The sequence below is a fragment of the Telmatherina bonti genome (genome assembly GCF_933228915.1).
Source record: "Telmatherina bonti genome assembly, chromosome: 3".
In the NCBI taxonomy this organism is placed as follows: Eukaryota; Metazoa; Chordata; class Actinopteri; order Atheriniformes; family Telmatherinidae; genus Telmatherina; species Telmatherina bonti.
The window spans coordinates 14,333,289-14,352,095 of NC_136621.1; the positions used below are offsets into that span (position 1 = coordinate 14,333,289).

Sequence of the window (18,807 nt, forward strand, 5' to 3'; positions counted from 1 at the left end):
ATCTCCATTTATAGTTTTAATTTGTATAAAATGTATCCTTTAATAAAATATTCTGAATTCAATACTTAACTAGATGTAGTACCGATTACCCTCACCGTCGTTTTGTGTCTGCTGTTAATTAGTTTGAATGAAGATGACAAACTTTGGGTCCCCCTTTGAACCCTGCCAATGTGCACGCTCTCACACACATGCGCACTGCGGTATAAGAGGGAGGATTGAACTTCTGACTCTACAAAATGTTTTGTGTCGAATTAAATTAGTTGAGGAAAATAAGTGTGTCAGGTTAAAGGTCTTTTAATGTCACAAGATGGCAAAATAAATGAATAACGTTTAAAGTTGGTGTTTATTCAGACATGCGCACATGTCTCGCCTGTTCAGAGATGTCGACCCAAAAATGAAGTCTCGCTTAATTAAAACTAACGATTGGCTGATAAACATTACAGTAAAATGCGTTCTGCCGCAATAAACAGGCGTCAATCGTGACTCTGCAGAGTTGAGGGCGTTTGGGGAAGGTCTGCGCGTCTCAGCATCCTCCTGGTCCAGACGGAGGTGTTTTCTCTCCTCAGGCAGCGGAATGATGAGTGACACAAGATTCCCGCATGACTGCCAGCTGGAATATTCTCCGCTGAAACTGCGCCACTCAGGCCTAACCAACCCTCCACACCCTTCTGCACTTTTTTCTGTGGGGACTGCTCGCCTTTATCAAATTACAGCACTCACAAAGACACACAGCTCAGCTGTATTCATACTTAGTGATATGCAATTACATAAGAGTCATTGCATGTCTCAGAGAAAACTCCCCTTTCAATTACAAGAGAAACCGATACGACAGAAATAAATGGTTTTTTTTTTCTTTTTATTGGAAAAGATCTGTCACCTTACCTCCTACCTGCGAGTTGCGTTGACTGGTCCGCTGGGAGGAAACAGGAGATGCTGCTGCTGGCCGCGCTGCTGTCCTACCAGACGCAGACAAGGTAATGCTGTGTCAACCACCGTCATATGCGTCATTTAGTAACAATACCAGCCTCCACCACCAGATGGAGCTCCGCAGCAGCGTAAGAACTGAAGTCACTGCTCAGCTTGGTGCAATAACAATTCTCTTATTTATTAATGCTCGTCTGCAAACAAAGTATGGCACGTGCTGAATACACAACAGTAGTTATTTACAAAGTTTCTTACATCAACATTGACAAACATTGCTTAAAAAAAGTTTAAAGGTTGAAGCTTCAATAAATCAGTTGGCATTTTTATGAAAAATAATTTTTCAAATAACTATAAAATACTATGTAAGATGAAGTCAAATGTGAATTTCCGTTTAAAGTCATGAAGGTGCCTGCTTCTTGGTTCAGCTGAACGGAGAGAAGTTGGAGTTTGTTGTGTCTTCAGTCTGCAGTGACACTGAAAGATAAGAAAACAAAAACAGGGTACATGAGTGTTTTGATCCGATGTGACATTTTTGTTTCAAGGAATTTTTTTTTAATCTCATCATCCACTATGAAAAGCTGCCATGTCCCAGTCTCCTTGACTGTTTTATTCTCTTCATCTTCTAAGATGTGAATATATAGTGTTTTTGTTATTTAATTAGCAAAAATCTTCTTTTGGGTTTCAAAGTGATCAAAGCTTGTATTTACAGCTTGCTTTTGCGCTGCACCGTTAAGAGGCTTTCATCATATCAAAACCATCCATCTATGTGCAGCCATTAACAAAATTCTGATGGAAACTGAAAGAAATGTAAATTTTCTTCTATGAAACACATTTTTCATATAAATCACTGATTTTCTTTGCCATTGTATGAATACAAATGCTGACAACACAGCCTTTAAAGGGCAGCACCCATCAGCCTGAGATGGAAATAAATCTGCAGTGACATTAGTAAAATAATAACTCACTCTAAAATCTGCAGGGAATAATTCTGGCTCTTTATGAGATCTGTGAGCACTCTGATGTCAAAGTCGTCCAGGTTGTTGCCCATCAAGTGCACTTCTGTCAGATGTTTGGGGTTTGACTGCAGGGCTGCTGTCAGGAAATGAATGCTTCTGGAGCTCAGGCCACAGGTCCTCAGTCTGGGGGAAAAACACAACACAAATGATTCACTTTTTCAGTATTAAACAATCAGGTAATATTCAGTACTAAAAACTTTACTTTTTGCACTATTATCCAAACAGAGCCTTTCACAAGAGTCAAACATCAGATCTTTCATTAACACAAGTGTGTATGTGGAGCTGTTGTACTGACAAGTTAAACAGAGAAAAAAAAACAGTAACATCCTCATTGTTTATTTGATATCCCAAAACACTCTGAAAGTACACAACAACATGACGAGAAGCACTGTGTTATTAATTTTCTACACAGACTTCCGTGTTTCATATTGGAAAATGGTGGCTCACACAGCTGCAGCAGCTCAGTGCTTTGCCTGCTGGTGATTTGGGTGAGAAAGTGTGTGTGTGTGTGTGTGTGTGTGTTGCGTCTCATCCTGTGTACATTCTGTCAGGAAAGTAACAATACAGTGTCCTTCTCTGGTGGTCATGAAGGGCTTTAAATAACTGGTTTGAGATCACAATACATCACTATTACCCAGGGACAGACTGGTCAGTTGGCGTACCGAACATTTTCCCAGTTGGTCAATGGAAATTTATTGGGCTGACTGGTCCATAAGACTCAGCCTGAGCAGATTGCAACCCCCCCCCCCTCACTGTGGTTTCTGTGAGCAATTCATCAAAAGAATCAACACAGAGCTTAATTTGCTGACCATAAGACACCTTGATCTGCATCTCATTGGTTCTGTTATGGAAAGACAGGAAGCTGAACCAGTCACAAACTTTAAAGCCTTTCTGGCTCCATGCAGATGAATGTTGCTACCAGTCAGAACTGAGGAGAGGAAACGGAGAGAAGGAGGAGAAAAACTGCACAATGAAAGAAAAAAGCTGCCAAATTTACAACAGCGATTGACCGTAGGCCTGGAGCAGGACCTTCATCAGCTACCGGGGATGATGATGCTGATGGTAGTCTGATCCATATGAGCCACTCACTAGTGAACATGTAGCTATTTACAAACTTACAATGAAGTGCTGAAAACATGTCAATAAAGCAGCTGTTTTATCACTATGTTAATTTGTCTCCTTACATTAATGAAACTAGTTGATGAGTTTCCAGCAGCAGAACAGCTGGTTACCGGGTGTTTTCACGGGTTAGCTGCTTGTGTTCATGTGTTCGCTGAAACTTCATAAGCAAGGACAACAGTGTTTTTAATGGATTTGGTTAACAGCAGTAACAAAGTGCCTACGAGCTTAATATCAGCTTCTCTCGCCAAGATGTTGCCAAATAACGTTAAATTTATTTGATAAAAGTCGGCCATATTCTTTTTTTTTTCAATGATTTGGAGGCCTCCTGAAAATAGATTTCTATATCATATTATTATACAGATATTAAAACAAGTTTTTCTTTCATTATCTTACACATCAGTCCAGATGTTAACACTAACACCGCTGTTTGCCTTTTTACCCAAGAATCCAATATCTCTGGACCTGACTGCATCACTACATAAAAAAACAATTACATTCAGTCTAGGTAAATCTGTTTGAGATCACATCTGCAGAAAAGAAGAGCAGGCATCAGACAGACACTGTTTTTTACACTTCATCCAGGAACAGTTTTCATCTGATCCACCATTTCTCACATCTGTTCTATGTTTTTTTCCTTCAAGTAAAAAGCTACTCTCATCACTGTGCTCAAGTATAGATGTTTATTTTGCTGTCAAATTACAACATTGGAAGTATTTAATGTGTCCACACTGATTTCTAACTCATAATTTTAGTGGGTTTAAAGGTGGAGTGTAAGATTTTCAATATTTCCAAAATAAATTAACTAAAAAAATAACTACAATCACAATTAGATAGATTTTTTTAAACATGTAGGTTCCAGTCTGTCCATATTTGATGTGTTATTAAATTACAAGTTTAATTAATGACAAAGGCCCCTCTTAAATGTTTGCCTACCAGTAAAAAAAAGTGCTTTTTGTCATTTGTCATTAATTAAACTTGTAATTTAATAACGCATCAAATATGGACAGACTGGAACCTACATGTTCAAAAAACTATCTAATTATGATTGTAGTTATTTTATTAGTTAATTTATTTTGAAAATATTGAAAATCTTACATACTCCACCTTTAAGGAATGGCACAGTTGATGTTATCACCTAATTTTTTTGTAAAGATCATTAATTCACATATATTTGGATTAATGATGTATACAATCTGTAGGTATGGCCTTATGAAATGATGCTGAAAGGGTGTTCAAAAATCAAACTGGAACATATTTATAAAAGGTTGGAAACATTGGCAGTGTGATCCCATCAAAATCAGTTATTTTCTTAATCGCTTAATCCAATTAAGAGTTGTGGGGAGGCTGCAGCCTATCCCAGCTATCACTGGGCAAGAGGCAAGGTACACCCTGGACAGGTTGCCAGTCCATCACAGGACCACACAGAGAGAAAAGTAAACATTGACACTCGCATTCACTCCTAGGGACAATTAACATTAACCAACCAACCAAATATGGATGTGTTTGGACAATGGTTGGAAGCTTGAGTACCTGGACAGAACCCACACATAAACGGGGAGAACTACCATCCAAGTATGCCACCATATTCAACAGGTTATAGTAATGCAGGTAGAATGATTAAACACGAGAAATGATCCCATCAAATTACCATAGATAGTATATTCATGCAGGTAGGATTCTGTTTCTCTGACATTTCTCATGTCTCTTTAAGAAGTCTTCAGGAAAGGTTCTCCAGACTTTTTGAAGGATGTCTATGACTGTTTCTACTATTTTCTCTGGTATCTTTTCAGATGATACAACACTGTTACAACAATGTTGAGGTCCTAGTTCTGGGGAAGATTCATTCCTCCATCAGACCTGTGGCCACGGATTTTCAATCCAGTCCTTGTGTCATGTGTCATAGCTCAGATGTTTTCTCCTCATTTCCCTTCCCGTTCCATGGAGACCATTCCTGATAAAGCTTCAACAAACAGCATACAGATCAACTAAAGATCTTTGCTGGATGTTGGATATTTTACAGTGGGGCTCCAAAGTTTGGGCACCCCTGGTAAAAGTTTATTTTAATGTGCCAAAAAGAAGCTAACAAAAGATGAAACATCTCCAAAAGGTGTCAAATTACAGATTAGACACTTATAACATGGCAAAAAAAGTTTGATCTTATTTCCATCATTTTAACTTTTAAAATAACAGAAAACAAAAAATGGCCTCTGCAAAAGTTTGGGCACCCGGCATAGTTAGTACCTTCTATTCCCCCATTTGGCAATATGACAGCTTGTAAACACTTTTTATAGCCAGCCAATAGTCTTTTGAATCTTGTTTGAGGTATCTTCACCCATTCTTCCTTGAAAATGTCTTCCAGATCTTTGAGATTTCTGGGCCATCTGTGACACACTGCTCTTTTAAGGTCTGTCCGTAGACTTTCAATAATGTTGAGGTCAGGAGATTGTGAAGGCCATGGCAAAACCTTCAGTTCATGCCTCTTGATGTAATCCACCCTGGATTTTGAGGTGTTTTTAGGATCATTATCCATTTGCAGAAGTCATCCTCTCTTTAACTGCAGCTTTTTCCACAGATGGCATTAGGTTAGCATCCAAATCCCATTGAATTCATTTTTCGTTCTACTCATGACATGTTCCCTGTGCCACTGGCTGCAATACAACCCCAAAGCATGATTGATCCACCCCCATGCTTAACAGTTGGATAGAGGTTCTTTTCATTAAATTGTGTGCCCTTTCTTCGCCAAACCTACCTGTGCTCAGTTCGGCCAAAAAGTTCAATTTTAACCTCATCAATCCACAGAACTTGTTTCCAAAATGCATCAGGCTTGTCTATATGTTCCTTTGCAAACTTCAAATGCTGATTTTTGCGATAAGGACGTAAAAGAAGTTTCCTTCTGATGACTCTTCCACGAAGGCCATATTTGTACAAGTATCTCTTTATAGTGGAAAAGTGCACCACAACTCCAGTATCAGCCAGATCTTCCTGGAGGGATTGTGCAGTCAAACTTGGGTTTTGACTTGTTTTTCTTACAATCTTGTGAGCTGTTCTAATATTTTTCTTGGTCTTCCAGATCTTGCTTTAACTTCCACTGTTCCAAATGACCGCCATTTCTTGATTACATTCAGAACAGAGGATATTAGCATCTGAAAACACTTTGCTATTTTCTTACACCCTTCTCCTGCTTTGTGAGCATCAACTATTTTCAGTTTCAGTGTTCTTGGCAGCTGCTTAGAGAAACCCATGTTGCCGATTGTTGAGGTAAGGTCAGATGAGTCTGAGCATTTAAAACCTTTGAGATTGACATCACCTGGTCTTTCCAGACACTAACTGTAAACAATCCAGGACACTGTCAGGTCTCTGTTGTCAAATTTGGGGCGTACAAGGTACTAACTCTGCAGGGTGCCCAAACTTTTACAGATGCCATCTTTTCTTTTCTGTTATTTTGAAGGTTTAAATGATGGAAATAAGATGTAACTTTTTTTTTACATGTTATAAGAATGTCTAAACTGTAATTTGATGCCTTTTCGAGATTTTCCATCTTTTTAAAGCTCCTCATTTGCACATTAAAATAATTTTTTACCAGGGGTGCCCAAACTTTGGAGCCCCACTGTAGATCCTGTTCATTGGCTGTTGATAGTTTTTGGTGTTTTGTTAGTCATGACATTTCTACTTCTTCACTAGTCTAGTTTAATCATTTTTTTTTTTCTGGACCCACTGCACACCATGCTGAAATATTGTGTTTAGCTCACAAGTTTTTGGTTTTTGATTGATGTTCAGTTGTCTGTTATGTGTCAACACAACGCTGGCTCGTTAAGACATAAGACAACTTTAACATCCAAAAGGATAATTCATTTGTAGCTTACCCACATCACATATCGACAATCAGTCACACAACAATGGTCTATAAAAAAAACATAATATGACCAGAATAAGTATAGAACATATCAATAAATCTTTAAAAAGACAGAGGTCTGGGCAACAGTCCCAGTCAAATAAAAACACTGGAGACAGAATTCAATGGCTTTATGGCTGAAGGAATGAAAGACCTGGAGAAACTATTTGTTTTACTGAAAGGAGCTCTGGGAGCAGCGGCAAGTACAAGGCGTCATCACAATCTAATCAACCATGTGGTAAGGTTCCCTTCTGTTCAATAAGACTCCCAGAGTGACCTCAAGTCTCTCCGTTTCACTCCAGTTTGAACAGAGCCTCACATTTCTATTCTATTCTATTCTATTCAATTCAATTCAATTCAAGTCAGAAGAGCAGAAGGATTTATCCAAAATGACTTCCACATGACAGTGAGAAAAACACAAGCAAGAAATCAAACAGTATAGGACATGATGACACTCAGCTTTTCCTCACAACCGTCTCAATGAGAATATCAGCTTGCCTTGCTGATATCTCTGCATGGATGAAGGCTCACCACCTTTAGCTCAATCTTTCCAAGATAGAGCTCATTGTCTGTCCAGCCAATCCTTCCTTACACTCGCAATTAAGTGTGAAACTGGACTCTATCACACTTGTTCCTACGTCTGCTTCCCGGAATCTTGGGGTCATGGTGGATGAGCAGTTGACCTTTAAGGTCCATGTTGCCTCGGTTGTCCGAACTTGCCGATTTGCTCTCAGAACACACAACTCAGCTTTTGGTTCAGGCTCTGGTCATCTCACGCATCAATTACTGCAATTCCCTACTGGCAGGTCTGCCTGCATGTTCTATTAAACCTCTGCAGATGATCCAGAACACTGCAGCGCGTCTGGTTTTCAACCAACCCAAACAAGCTCATGTCACTCCACTGCTAATCGCACTTTACTTGCTTCAAGCTAAAGACTCAGCTCTCCAAGAGAGCACTTCAACACTTAGTACAGCTATATTTGTTGGAAAGTTGGAGAACTTAACCCAGTTCTTTGCATCAACCATTATAGTATTAATTCTTTGTATTTTAACATAGGTAATATTGTGGGGTGGGAAGGGAGAAAAACAAAAACAAAAAATAAGGCTATAGCACTTAATGTAAGGACCTGCGTCCAACTGGACAGTCCACGAGCACCTTCCTATGATGTCCTTTACTGTTTGATTTCATGCTTGTGTTGTTCTCACTCATATGTAAGTCACTTTGAATAAAAATGTGTCTGCTCAGTGACTGTAGAAGAGAATATAATAGAATAGATAGATCTGTGCTTGTCAGACAACTGCGACTCCAGTTGGATGCAGCTGTTTCCAGGTGGTGCTACAGGCAAAGGTTTTTTTCCCTTCCCCACCCACAATAGTCCCTTTGTTAAAACAATAAATCCCACAATATTTGTTGCAAAGAAAAAGAACCTAAAGAGAGTCTGTAAACATCATCATTACCATTAGTTCATAAAACATTATTAGTACGAATAATAAATTTTAAACCTTTAAGTTAAGCAAATGAAAACAGAAATCTCGGGATTATGCATATGGTCTGAGTGCCCAGCTCCTCTAGCACGCGCATAGCTTACACAACAACATGCATCCACAACAACATGCATCCACAATGTTTGTGTTGAACAAACTGCGGGGAGATGAGAAAACATAGGAATGACATCCAAACCCATCTCCATCAACTCGAGGCAGAAACATGTCAAACTGTGCTGCTCAGTAAATATAGTTAACACAGACTGCAGAGTCGTGTTTCTGGCCACATGAAGGTGAAATGATAATATGATATCTCTTGCGTCCTTCAGTCTGTACATTGTGTTTCTGCACTGAAACCAAGGGCATGTGTACGGTGACAATACCGTGGAAGATTCTCACATGATCGTCTTCAAATTGAGTGAAATTACCCGACTCCCCTGATCTGTGCTCATCAACGATGTTCTGAAGTGGTCCCAGTCTTTTTGAGCTTTGCTTTTGATGGACACACGATGAAAAAGATTTAGGCTTGAAAATTGTCAGAAACTTCAGAAACAAGGAGGATAAAGTGCTTTTTTAAAATGTATTTATTTATTTATTTATTCTAGTTCGGTTCACAAAGCACCTAAGTGTCTGAAATTTGCTTCCTTTGCAGAAATAATGGCAGATTCAGATTTTTAATATGGCAAGATGAAGATTTGTTTGGTTTTAACAGAAATCCCATAAAAAATTAAGATTAACTTGAGATTAACTTGGAGTTAATGTGTCAATTTTGACAGCTCAAATAAAAATCCCAACTTTATTTGGTAAAAAAGGGCTAAAATAGGGCTTTCTTTTTCTTCTTCTCCCATCCATCCATCTGTCCAGTTGTCTATCCATCCATCCATCCATCCATCCATCCATCTATTTATTTTCTGCCCCTTATCCAGGGTCGGGTTGTGAGGGCAGCACTCTAAGCTCAGTTCATCAGGAGGGATCACAAGGCGTTCCCAAGCCAGCAGCGTGTCCTGGGTCTTCCCCGGGGTCTCTTCCTGCAGGGACATGCCCAGAACACCTCACCAGGAGGCATCCTGACCAGATGCCCGAGCCACCTCAACTGGTTCCTCTCAATGTGGAGGAGCAGCGGCTTTACTCTGAGCACCTCCCGGATGACCAAGCTTTTCACCCTATCTCTAAAGGAGAGCGCGGCCACCCTGCGGAGGAAACTCTTTTCAGCTGCCTGTATTCGCAATCTCTACTTTCGGTCACGACCCACAGCTCATGACCATAGGTGAGGATAGGAACACAGATTGACTGTTAAACTTCTGGCTCAGCTCCTTCTTCACTACGACTATATAGAATAGAAAAAATTGACTAAACTACTTATATATTACATTAAATTTAAAAGGCAAACAAACAAACTAATCTGATTTGGGAAAACAAGAAAAAAAGAAAACATACAATAAGCTGGTTGCATATTTGGACATTCCAGCACTCAGTCTGCTTGGGGATCAATCCATCAACCTGCTACATCATAACTTGGCCATATTTTATGAATACCTGAATGTCTGCTTGGGGTCACTGTCATGATGAAAGGGGAAATTCCTCTTGAGCTTCCACATACTAGCAGACGTCTGAAGGTGTTGGGCTATAAAATGACAAGTGCTTGAACTGGCCAAAATTCCTGGCACAGCAGAATTGGTTGAGCAGCTACTAAGTACAGAGGCTGCAGCTCCTCTGATCCTCCTTGGATCAGGCTCGAGTCCCGACACGGGGCTGTTTGCTGCATGCCCTTCCCTGCTCTCTCTGACCTCTCACCTGTTCAGTTACTGTCAAAACATGGCTGCTGGAGATAAAAAGAAGAAAAAAGGATTCCCTCCACCTTGATTAAAACCCCTCTTTTAGCTTAATAACAGCAACCCCAAAGCATGAGGCTACCACCGCCATGCTTCGCTGTGAGTATGTAGTTCTTTTTAGTGTTCATTCTTATGTAATTAATGTCAAAAGTTCAAACTTGGTCTCATAAGACCATAAAACACTGTCCTGCATGCTATTAGGAGACTTGATGCTTTATATTTTTTTTTTCTTTTTGTTCTTTTACAAGTCGTAGCTAAACTTAAGATGTTCTTGCAGCTCTTTGGGTATTACAGTTGTTGTATGCACAGCCTCCCTGACAAGCAAATGTGCAGCTCTTTGTAATGTCAACAAAAAACAACAAAAAAAAAGAACTTACGAGAGCTTCTTGAGTATGCACAGGGGGCTCCTGATTCCCATGCAGAGTTTTCTGACTCCCTTATCTTGGAGATAGTTTCCAGACAGATCCAGCTCGCTGATGTTCTCCTGGCAGCCGAGTCCTGCTCCCAGCTCAGCGCAGCAATCATCAGTCAGGTTGCAGTGACTCAGGCTGAAATGAGACAAAACGATGCTGCGTTCATTCATCTCAAAGAAGAGCATGATGGCAGGAAAACGTTTATGTAAACGTTCATTCACTTGAGAGTTTTCAGGTGGCTGATGGGATTCCTCAGGCCATCGGATATTTGTCTGACCCCGCTGTCTCCAAGGCAGTTCATGCTGAGGTCCAGGTCTCTCAGCTCCACCGCCTGCCAATCTGTCTGCTGCACCAACCCGCTGTACAGCTGAGAGACTGAACACAGCACCTTCGCCAGGAAAGCGCAGCCCCTTCCTGTGATTCCACATCTTGAAACACTGAAGGGAAACAAAAAGAAAACCCTGATCAGTCAGTCATTTTGGCTTATCAAGCGCCGGTTCCTGCACATATTCATTTTGATCTGAACATTCTTGACCACAAAGAGCGAGGCATCCTTACTTGAGTCTCTCCAGACTACACCACGCGTACATGCCCTCACAGATGAGCTTGAATCCTGCATCTTTCAGACTGTTGTTGCTCAGATTGAGGTCAACCAGAGTGCTGCGTTCCAGATTCAGAGCTTCCCTGATGTGAACACAGCTCAGCTCGGTGAGGCCACAGTGGTACATCCTGCCATCGTGACATGAAGATAGACAAAATACTATCAAAGAAGGGAAGTCCCTTTATTTATGTGGACAAAGAGGATGTCTACACAGTCATACTCACTCCAGTTTATGTAGATTTGAGATGTTGAATTTTTCAAAGAGCTGGTTGGCTCCCTTGTTTCCGATTTCATTGATGCTCAGATCCAAAACTTTAAGATACTCCGGGTTCTTCTGCAAGGACGAGGCCAGATAACCACAGCCCTTCTCTTTGATGTTGCACTGCGAAAGTCTGGTTTTAAAAAAAAAAAAACAACAACACACATTTGTGTAAGTAGAATTCTATCTTAAAAAATATTTTTGTTTCCTAGTGAATAGTCTAATGTCAGGAAGTCAGAAAGCAAGTTATGCTCATTAAAGAATCAGACTCATTTAACTTCCCGAAAAAAAGAAAAAAAATCACTGGACGACAGTTTTTATTTATCATGTAAAAAAATAAAATCACTTTATTTTCACACTGAACCACACAATGTTTATATTTGATGAACTAAACTTTTTCAAAGTAGGTTATGAACAATGTGGGTTTGAACCAAATTTGGTCTCAGTTCATGTCCGCGTGCATTACCGCCTGTCACGTATTTTTGTGATTCCATCACAATGGAATCACAAAAATCCCAAATGTTGGCTTGAAAAATCTGAGTCTGCAAAGCAGTCTGGAAGAGATTAAACTCTTTTCAAACATCCAGGCAAATTGAGCACGAGGAAACCAAACTGTCACAATAACCCAACTTTACAAGAGCCATCCAAATACTCATCATAACATTTGAGTGATAAGGTCCATGCTGCACTGCACTAAACCTGCTTAAGGTGAATGCAACATCTGGCAGGTCAGAAGACATCCATTCATTTTCTTCATTGCTTAGTTCAATTCAGGGACATGTTGGGCCGGAACTTCTCCCGGCAATTAGCAGACGACAGAAAATGTACATCTCTGGTCCATTGCAGAGGACAAGAACGTATTTGATGATAATAGCATGAGCGTCTTTTATGTCATTCATTTAAACAGGAATGATCATTTTTATGCTCATTTATTTAAAGGGAGCACAAAATTTGGGAAAGTCAATCCGTCAGGAGGATAATAAGTTTATCTCTCAGACAACTCAAAGCTGTAACTACAGCTACCGAGGTTTCCACAAACCAATGCATTCTGGGTATGGATGCTTCTGTAAGCTAAACACATTATGACTGACTCTATTATCAATATTAATGATAAATAAGTAAGTGAGTTTCTTGATATGAATGACAAAACTACTTTGCAGGAATCAGCAGCGTGTACCTCCTAGATCACTGATCTGCTGGTTTCAGATGTTTTTCTGATGCAACACACCTGACTCAAATTAATGGGCCATGAGACGGCTTCAGCAGAATTGGACAAAAAGAAGTTGAGGACCATTTTATTCGAGTGAAGCAGGAAAACATCAAAAACCTGCAGGACAGTGACCCAAGAAGTCTGAAGGTGGTGACGCCTGCTACGAAGTGTACAATAAGAATACTTCCAGAGGTTAACTTCTAAATACTTACTTGAGTGTTTCTATCTGGCAATTCGGATCTCTCAAACCAGCGGAAAGATATCGGAGTCCTTCATCTCCTATTTCATTACATCCAAGATCCAACTCTTGCAGTTTCTGGGTCAGTGTCATGGCCCTGGCAAGGTGTTGACAAGCTTGTGAGGTCACCCTGCAGCCTTGCAGCCGGAGAACTTTTAATCTGCAGCTTTGACTGCTCAGCCCTTCTGCGAGGTCTCTGACACCGTCGTCACTGATGCTGTTGTATCCCAGGTCCAGCTCTCTCAGGTAAACCTCCTTCGTGCTCAACACCGATGCCAAGGCTGGACAGCATTTGTCTGTCAGGTTGGAGAACCGCAGCCTGTGAGAAGGAAAGAGTTAAACACACCTCAGGAATAATTTGCCAGCTATAGTTTCATCACCACCCTTCAAAAGGTGGTGCTCCATTTTGATTCAGTTTGGTTGAACAGAGTGTGACATGTAATGCTGTTTATGTGAGGTTGTATTAACCTACTATGGTACATCCATTAACATTGAATGTAAATAGTAATGATGAAATACGTACTCATCTGCCACATTTTATCAGGTCTACCTGTTGAATAACTGATTAACATAAATATCTAATCAGCAAATCATATAGCAGCAACTCAACACAATAGTCTTGTAGACATGGTCAAGATGACTTGATGAAGCATCAATGAGGAAGAACATGCGATGGTTGTTGGCCTGAGTATTTCAAAAACTGCTGATCTAGTTTTTTTTTTTTTTTTTTTTTAATTTTTACCAGGAGTAGCATGGTTTAACCACTACAGCCTACTTGAGTATTGTTGCTGACCATGTCTGTCCAGTCATGACCAGTGTAGCATCTTCTAATGACTACTTTCAGCAGGATAATGTACCAAGTGGCAAAGCTTAAACCATCTCCAACTGCATTATTGAATATTTGCTTTACTCCAAAGTCCTCCACAGTCACCATATCTCACTCCATGAGAGCAGTTTTGGGATGTGGTGGAATGCGAACTTATCATCATGCATGTGCGCCTGAGTGTGCTGTGTGATACACAATGTTCTTGCTCTCTCCTCATTAACACGAGAACTTGGTGAAAATAATGCCTCTCAAATTATGCTGATGCTGCACAAGCTTAAAGAAAGGATACTGCTTTGAACTGTTTTGTTATATCAAAAGCTGGAAACATTCATTATTGTGACTCTTTTTTTGTGTTTTATGGAATTTTTTTTTTTTTTTTTTTTTTTTGCCAAGGCAGCATAAATTTAATCATAATTAATTTCATGTCAAATCTTTGTGACTGAGAGATTCTATCATGTCAATATGGAGTAAAATCTCAGGAATATTTCCAACACATTGTTCAATCTTTACACCAATAATTAGGGCTGTTCTGAAAGAAAAAAAGGGTCCAACACATTACTAACAAAATTAACCTGATAAAGAAGCCAATGAGTGCATGTAACTAATAACGGAAGGCAGTATAAACTTACATGGCTTTTCTTGACTTATAAATATCCGGTATATGCCGGAGGAGGTTCTCATCACATCTCTCTGATGCTTTCAGCTCAAAATCCTCTTGCAGCCCGTCAACACTCTTCATCCTTTCCAACAATAAATCCCAGCACATCGATGTGTACTCTGGGTTCGGGTTAAATCCTAGTCTCTGACAGTACTTGACCTCGTCCAATAAAGCCTGGCTGTTGTACTCCCTCAGACAGTAAAACAAACTGACGCCAGCAGGAGAAGAGAAATACTTGAAGATCATCATTGTGGTGTGTATAAAGAGCTTGTCAGACGATTCGAACAACTGGCGCTCCTTAATGAGGCCAAAGATGAATCGCAGGAAGACGTCAAATTTCCCATCAGGGTGGTTTAGCTGCTCGTCCACCAGACTCTGGCAACAACTGGAGCGAAGAGAAAGATCCTGGGCCTCAATCTTGTCCAGTTTAGCTGATGCAGCCAAGAACTCCTGTATGCTGGAATGGCAGAAGCGGAACACGGTGATGCCGTGAAGCCCCATCTCCTCTCTCAGCACCAGTGGGCAGTCTTCTGTGAAATCGAATGCTTCCTCAACACTCATGTGCACCTTTGAGAGATCACTCTCGTATATAACATTACCCTCCCCCATCAGAAGCAGCGCTAGCTTCTTCAGCTTGGAAAGAATGTCGGAGTTGGACTCTTCCAGCATTTTGGAACCCAGAGTGTAGATCTGGGTTATGCTCAGAGGACTGAATTTATATCTATCTTTTCCTTCTAGGTGGTCCTTCAAAACATTGGCCACAATGGTGCATACTGGAGGTATCTGACAAAGGATGTCCAGGCTCTTTGTGATTTTCACATGGTCAATGGCTTTCTGGGCCAGTTCATCATTTCCAATTATTGCATAGAAGTGCTGCTCCTTCTGCTGGTCAGTGAACCCCAGCACCTCGGTCTCCTTAAGCAAATAGCAATCAGGAATTTGTGTTATAGCAGAATATCGGCTTGTTATCCATATATGCGCTCTGGGAAGCAAATTACCCTTGATCAGATTGACGATGATCACATCTACCATTGAGGTTGCAGAAACATCGCTCACAGTCGGACAGCTGAAGTTTAGCTGGTGTTTAAACTCATCAAGTCCATCAAAGACAAACCACACTTTGTCGTCATTCAGGCTGGAGGCATCAGGCTTCTTCAAAATTGGGTAAAATTCTGAGAGAAGTTCGTTTAGGCTCAGTTTGTGTTTTATCAAACTTAACTCCCAAAAATTGAAAGGAAGCAGACAGTGAACGCCAAAGCAGACCCCTTCTGCCCACGCAAGAGCCCAGCTCTGCACCACTGTGCTTTTTCCAATGCCACTCACTCCAATAGTGAGGACTGTTTTTTTGCTGTAGCTGTGATTGCATTCGCACGACAACAAGTCGAGGACTGGGTCATATTCAAAAGTACCACATTTGGGATTTTCAGAGACGTGAAAACGTCGAAACTCATGTTGGTGCAAATCCTCTTGGGAGAGTTCTTGCTTGATCCTCCGATAGCTGAGCCTCAAAGGAATTAGCAAGCATTCAGAATATTCCTCTTTCAGTTTCTGGTATTTGTTCCTCAGTACAGTTTTAAGACAGGTTTGGATATTCATCGTAGAGGCCCAGATGTTCTGTAAAAGATGAGACATATAGTAAAGGAAACACAATAAACATAACTTTGTGTTTCTTCTATCTCAACAACAAGGGGTGTGTTTCAGTAAGGGTTTTTGCGAAAACATGCTTGCTGGCATGTTTTCGCAAAAACCCTAGAGCAACAATTAAGGCCCATTTGTGCTCTATGCAGAAGATGGATATGAAGCCTTTCAATTATGTTCTAAATCATTTACGTGTTTAATTTGGTCGACTTTATGGGTTCTTGGAGATCTGTACATATGTACACATCAGTACAATGAAGTAATACTACAGTGAAGACGTGAAAGCAATGTTAGACAGTAATGCTGATGTGTGACCTGCAAAAAGAACAAAAAAAAAAGATGCCAATGTTTTAATGGCCCCACAGAGCACCATCTAACTGCACTGCCTATTTTTTTTATGTTTCTTCTTGGTATTTTACATGATCACCTCCTCACTTTTCTACTGTCAGAATCTGATGTGGGAACTTGAAGGTGAACGCTTAACTCTACACTGCCCTCTTGTGGAGGCATTGGCTAACAACCATTCCAATGAAACATGACTGTACAGGACAGTGACATTTGAAACGGACGTCCATTGCAAGGCCGACAGAGACAAAAAAAAACAAAAACAAAAAAAAAACCTAACACTCACCTCAAGTGAGAATTTAAAGAGACTAACTAATCTAACATGTTTAGAAGAAAACTTATTCGTACATAATTATTTTTTACTATTTTCTATCTACATAACACTTTCTTCTGCTTGTGTATTAGAGCTAAAGTTTCAACAGGCTTCATTCCTAGGATTATACTAATTTATACTAACAAGAAGGTTTGTTTACGTGTCTTATAAGTCCAAGCTAAAGACTGTGGTTAAATCCTCTACACAGTCAAGTTATAAAACTGAAAGGCCATGACCTGAAGGACAAAGTACTGACTGATCCTACAAAACAGCCTCAAATTCATGCAGACTTTGTCGCACTCTGTCTAATTCCTTTACAAAAGTTTTGATAAATATCTGTTAAAAGACTATTTCAAGCTCAGGATCTTCATTTCAGATTTCCACCCCATGTCAATGTCTTTGGACAGCGTTTCTGGAGAGCCCAGCCAGAGAGAAGCCACTGATTTTCAGTCCAGTTCACGTCATGTGGCAAACTTCAGCCTTTGTTCCCAGTTTCCCTTTCTTAAAAATGGCTTCTTCACAGCCACCTTGCAATGGAGAAAATCTTTGATAAAGCTTTGGCTAACAATAGATGGATCTACTGAAGGTCCAGATGCATCTGTCAGATCTTATGTCAGAACTTTGCAGGGTTTGTTCCTTTTCATTCAGGACATCACTTTAAGATCCTGTTCATCTGCTCTTTATAGTTTTTTTTTTTATTTTTTTTAGGTCTTACACTGGTTCTCATGTTATCTTTTTTTGCCTGACCTTGTCCTGACCCAAGAAGACTTTGTCAAATGTTATTAAGTTTGCTTTCCATCCAGAGAAAAAGAATCAGTATTCAGTTCTTTGCTCCTAATGTTTGGAATAAACTACTAGAAAACATGAACTCTCCTCTAAACAATAATTCTCAAATCATGTCTGACTTTCTCCTTTTCACCTTCTTTCTGAATCAATTTTACCACACACACTGCCACTGATGGTATCATGTGTAACCCACTGTGCATATTCTTTTGTCTCTTTGTTTTTTAGAATGTTCTATTTAATTTCTTTGATTTGTTTTATTTCTTTCATTTTTAATGTTTTTATTATGTAAACCATTTTCAATCGCCTTATTCATTGAATAAATCACTAAACCTGCCTCTCGTCATTTCTTCTGTACTTTTAATAGATGCAACTAAAGAAATAGGAACAAATTGGTGACCAGTTCTTCTAATAGTGATTAGTTACAAAAGCTTGCTAGAAAATGTGCAGGAAAAGAAGAGAAGTCTAAAGAAAACAGGAGAAAACCTTCAGAAAGCCTGGAGAAACTTTGCTCTAGAGTACGTTTAAAGTTTACAAAAGGGTCAAACTGCTTGGAGGAAAACTACAATAAAATGATAGGTGGATCAGTACTGGTTCAGTAATACTGTAAACAAAAACCTCTGTTATTAAGCTCTGCTTTCAAAACTACAGAAAAATGTTTCAGACTTAACAAGTTCTTCTGCGCATGCTCACTAACTCCGGTCATTGCCCGTTACAGCTAGATAAAAGACGGTGAACAATTTAACAAACTGTGAAACAAATAAACTATACCAAGCTTTACCATATGACCATACCATACCACAAGTTACTTATTATCATTAATACGGTGTAATTAGAAGAAGCTAAAATTTCGTTGCTTGGGATCAAATTCAAAATGAAAGTAAACGTCGCGTCTGAAACCAACCCCAGCGAGTTTACCGAGAAGAAACATGAACGTACTTTGCCTGGTCGAGGTGCAGCAGCTTGATGACGATGTGTGTTAACCAACACATTAGCATGGCTGACAAACTTACCGAAAAGCAGAAAACCCATGAAGCTCAGACAGGACGCATCGAGTTTTGCAGGAGCCTGTTCACCAAAGCACACAACAGGCCCGACATCATTTCTCAAATAAAATCACAGTGTTTACAAGGCTGCATCGACCCGATGGGCATTTGGAGAAGCTGAACGTAGACTTCCTGAGGAGGAAGAGGAGGACCCATGGCTGCCTTTCAGACTTATTTTCTAGACCCAGCCCTCTGCCGATAAGCAG

At 40.0% G+C, this 18,807-nt stretch overlaps 1 protein-coding gene across 1 annotated transcript; it reads right to left on the reverse strand.

Annotated features, from left to right (window-relative positions):
• Positions 1-1,243: 1,243 nt before the first annotated feature.
• Positions 1,244-18,685, reverse strand: LOC306774784 (NACHT, LRR and PYD domains-containing protein 12-like). Its single transcript, XM_079264955.1, has 9 exons — positions 18,569-18,685; positions 14,448-16,090; positions 12,967-13,311; positions 11,510-11,677; positions 11,243-11,413; positions 10,906-11,121; positions 10,649-10,819; positions 1,890-2,063; positions 1,244-1,398 (listed from the first exon to the last, which is right to left on the reverse strand). Exons 2-9 carry the CDS (start codon positions 16,070-16,072, stop codon positions 1,383-1,385), a joined length of 2,886 nt encoding a protein of 961 aa, XP_079121081.1. The 5' UTR covers positions 16,073-16,090; positions 18,569-18,685; the 3' UTR covers positions 1,244-1,382.
• Between the last annotated feature and the right edge of the window lie 122 nt (positions 18,686-18,807).

Excerpts from the sequence above, each read along its gene's own strand:
- LOC306774784 (XM_079264955.1), bottom strand. The coding sequence starts at position 16,072 with ATGAATATCCAAACCTGTCTTAAAACTGTACTGAGGAACAAATACCAG. Across the intron at positions 11,678-12,966 it reads TGCCAGATAGAAACACTCAA|ACTTTCGCAGTGCAACATCA; the intron begins GTAAGTATTTAG and ends TTTTAAAACCAG. Across the intron at positions 2,064-10,648 it reads TGCATACTCAAGAAGCTCTC|ACTGAGGACCTGTGGCCTGA; the intron begins GTAAGTTCTTTT and ends TTTTTCCCCCAG.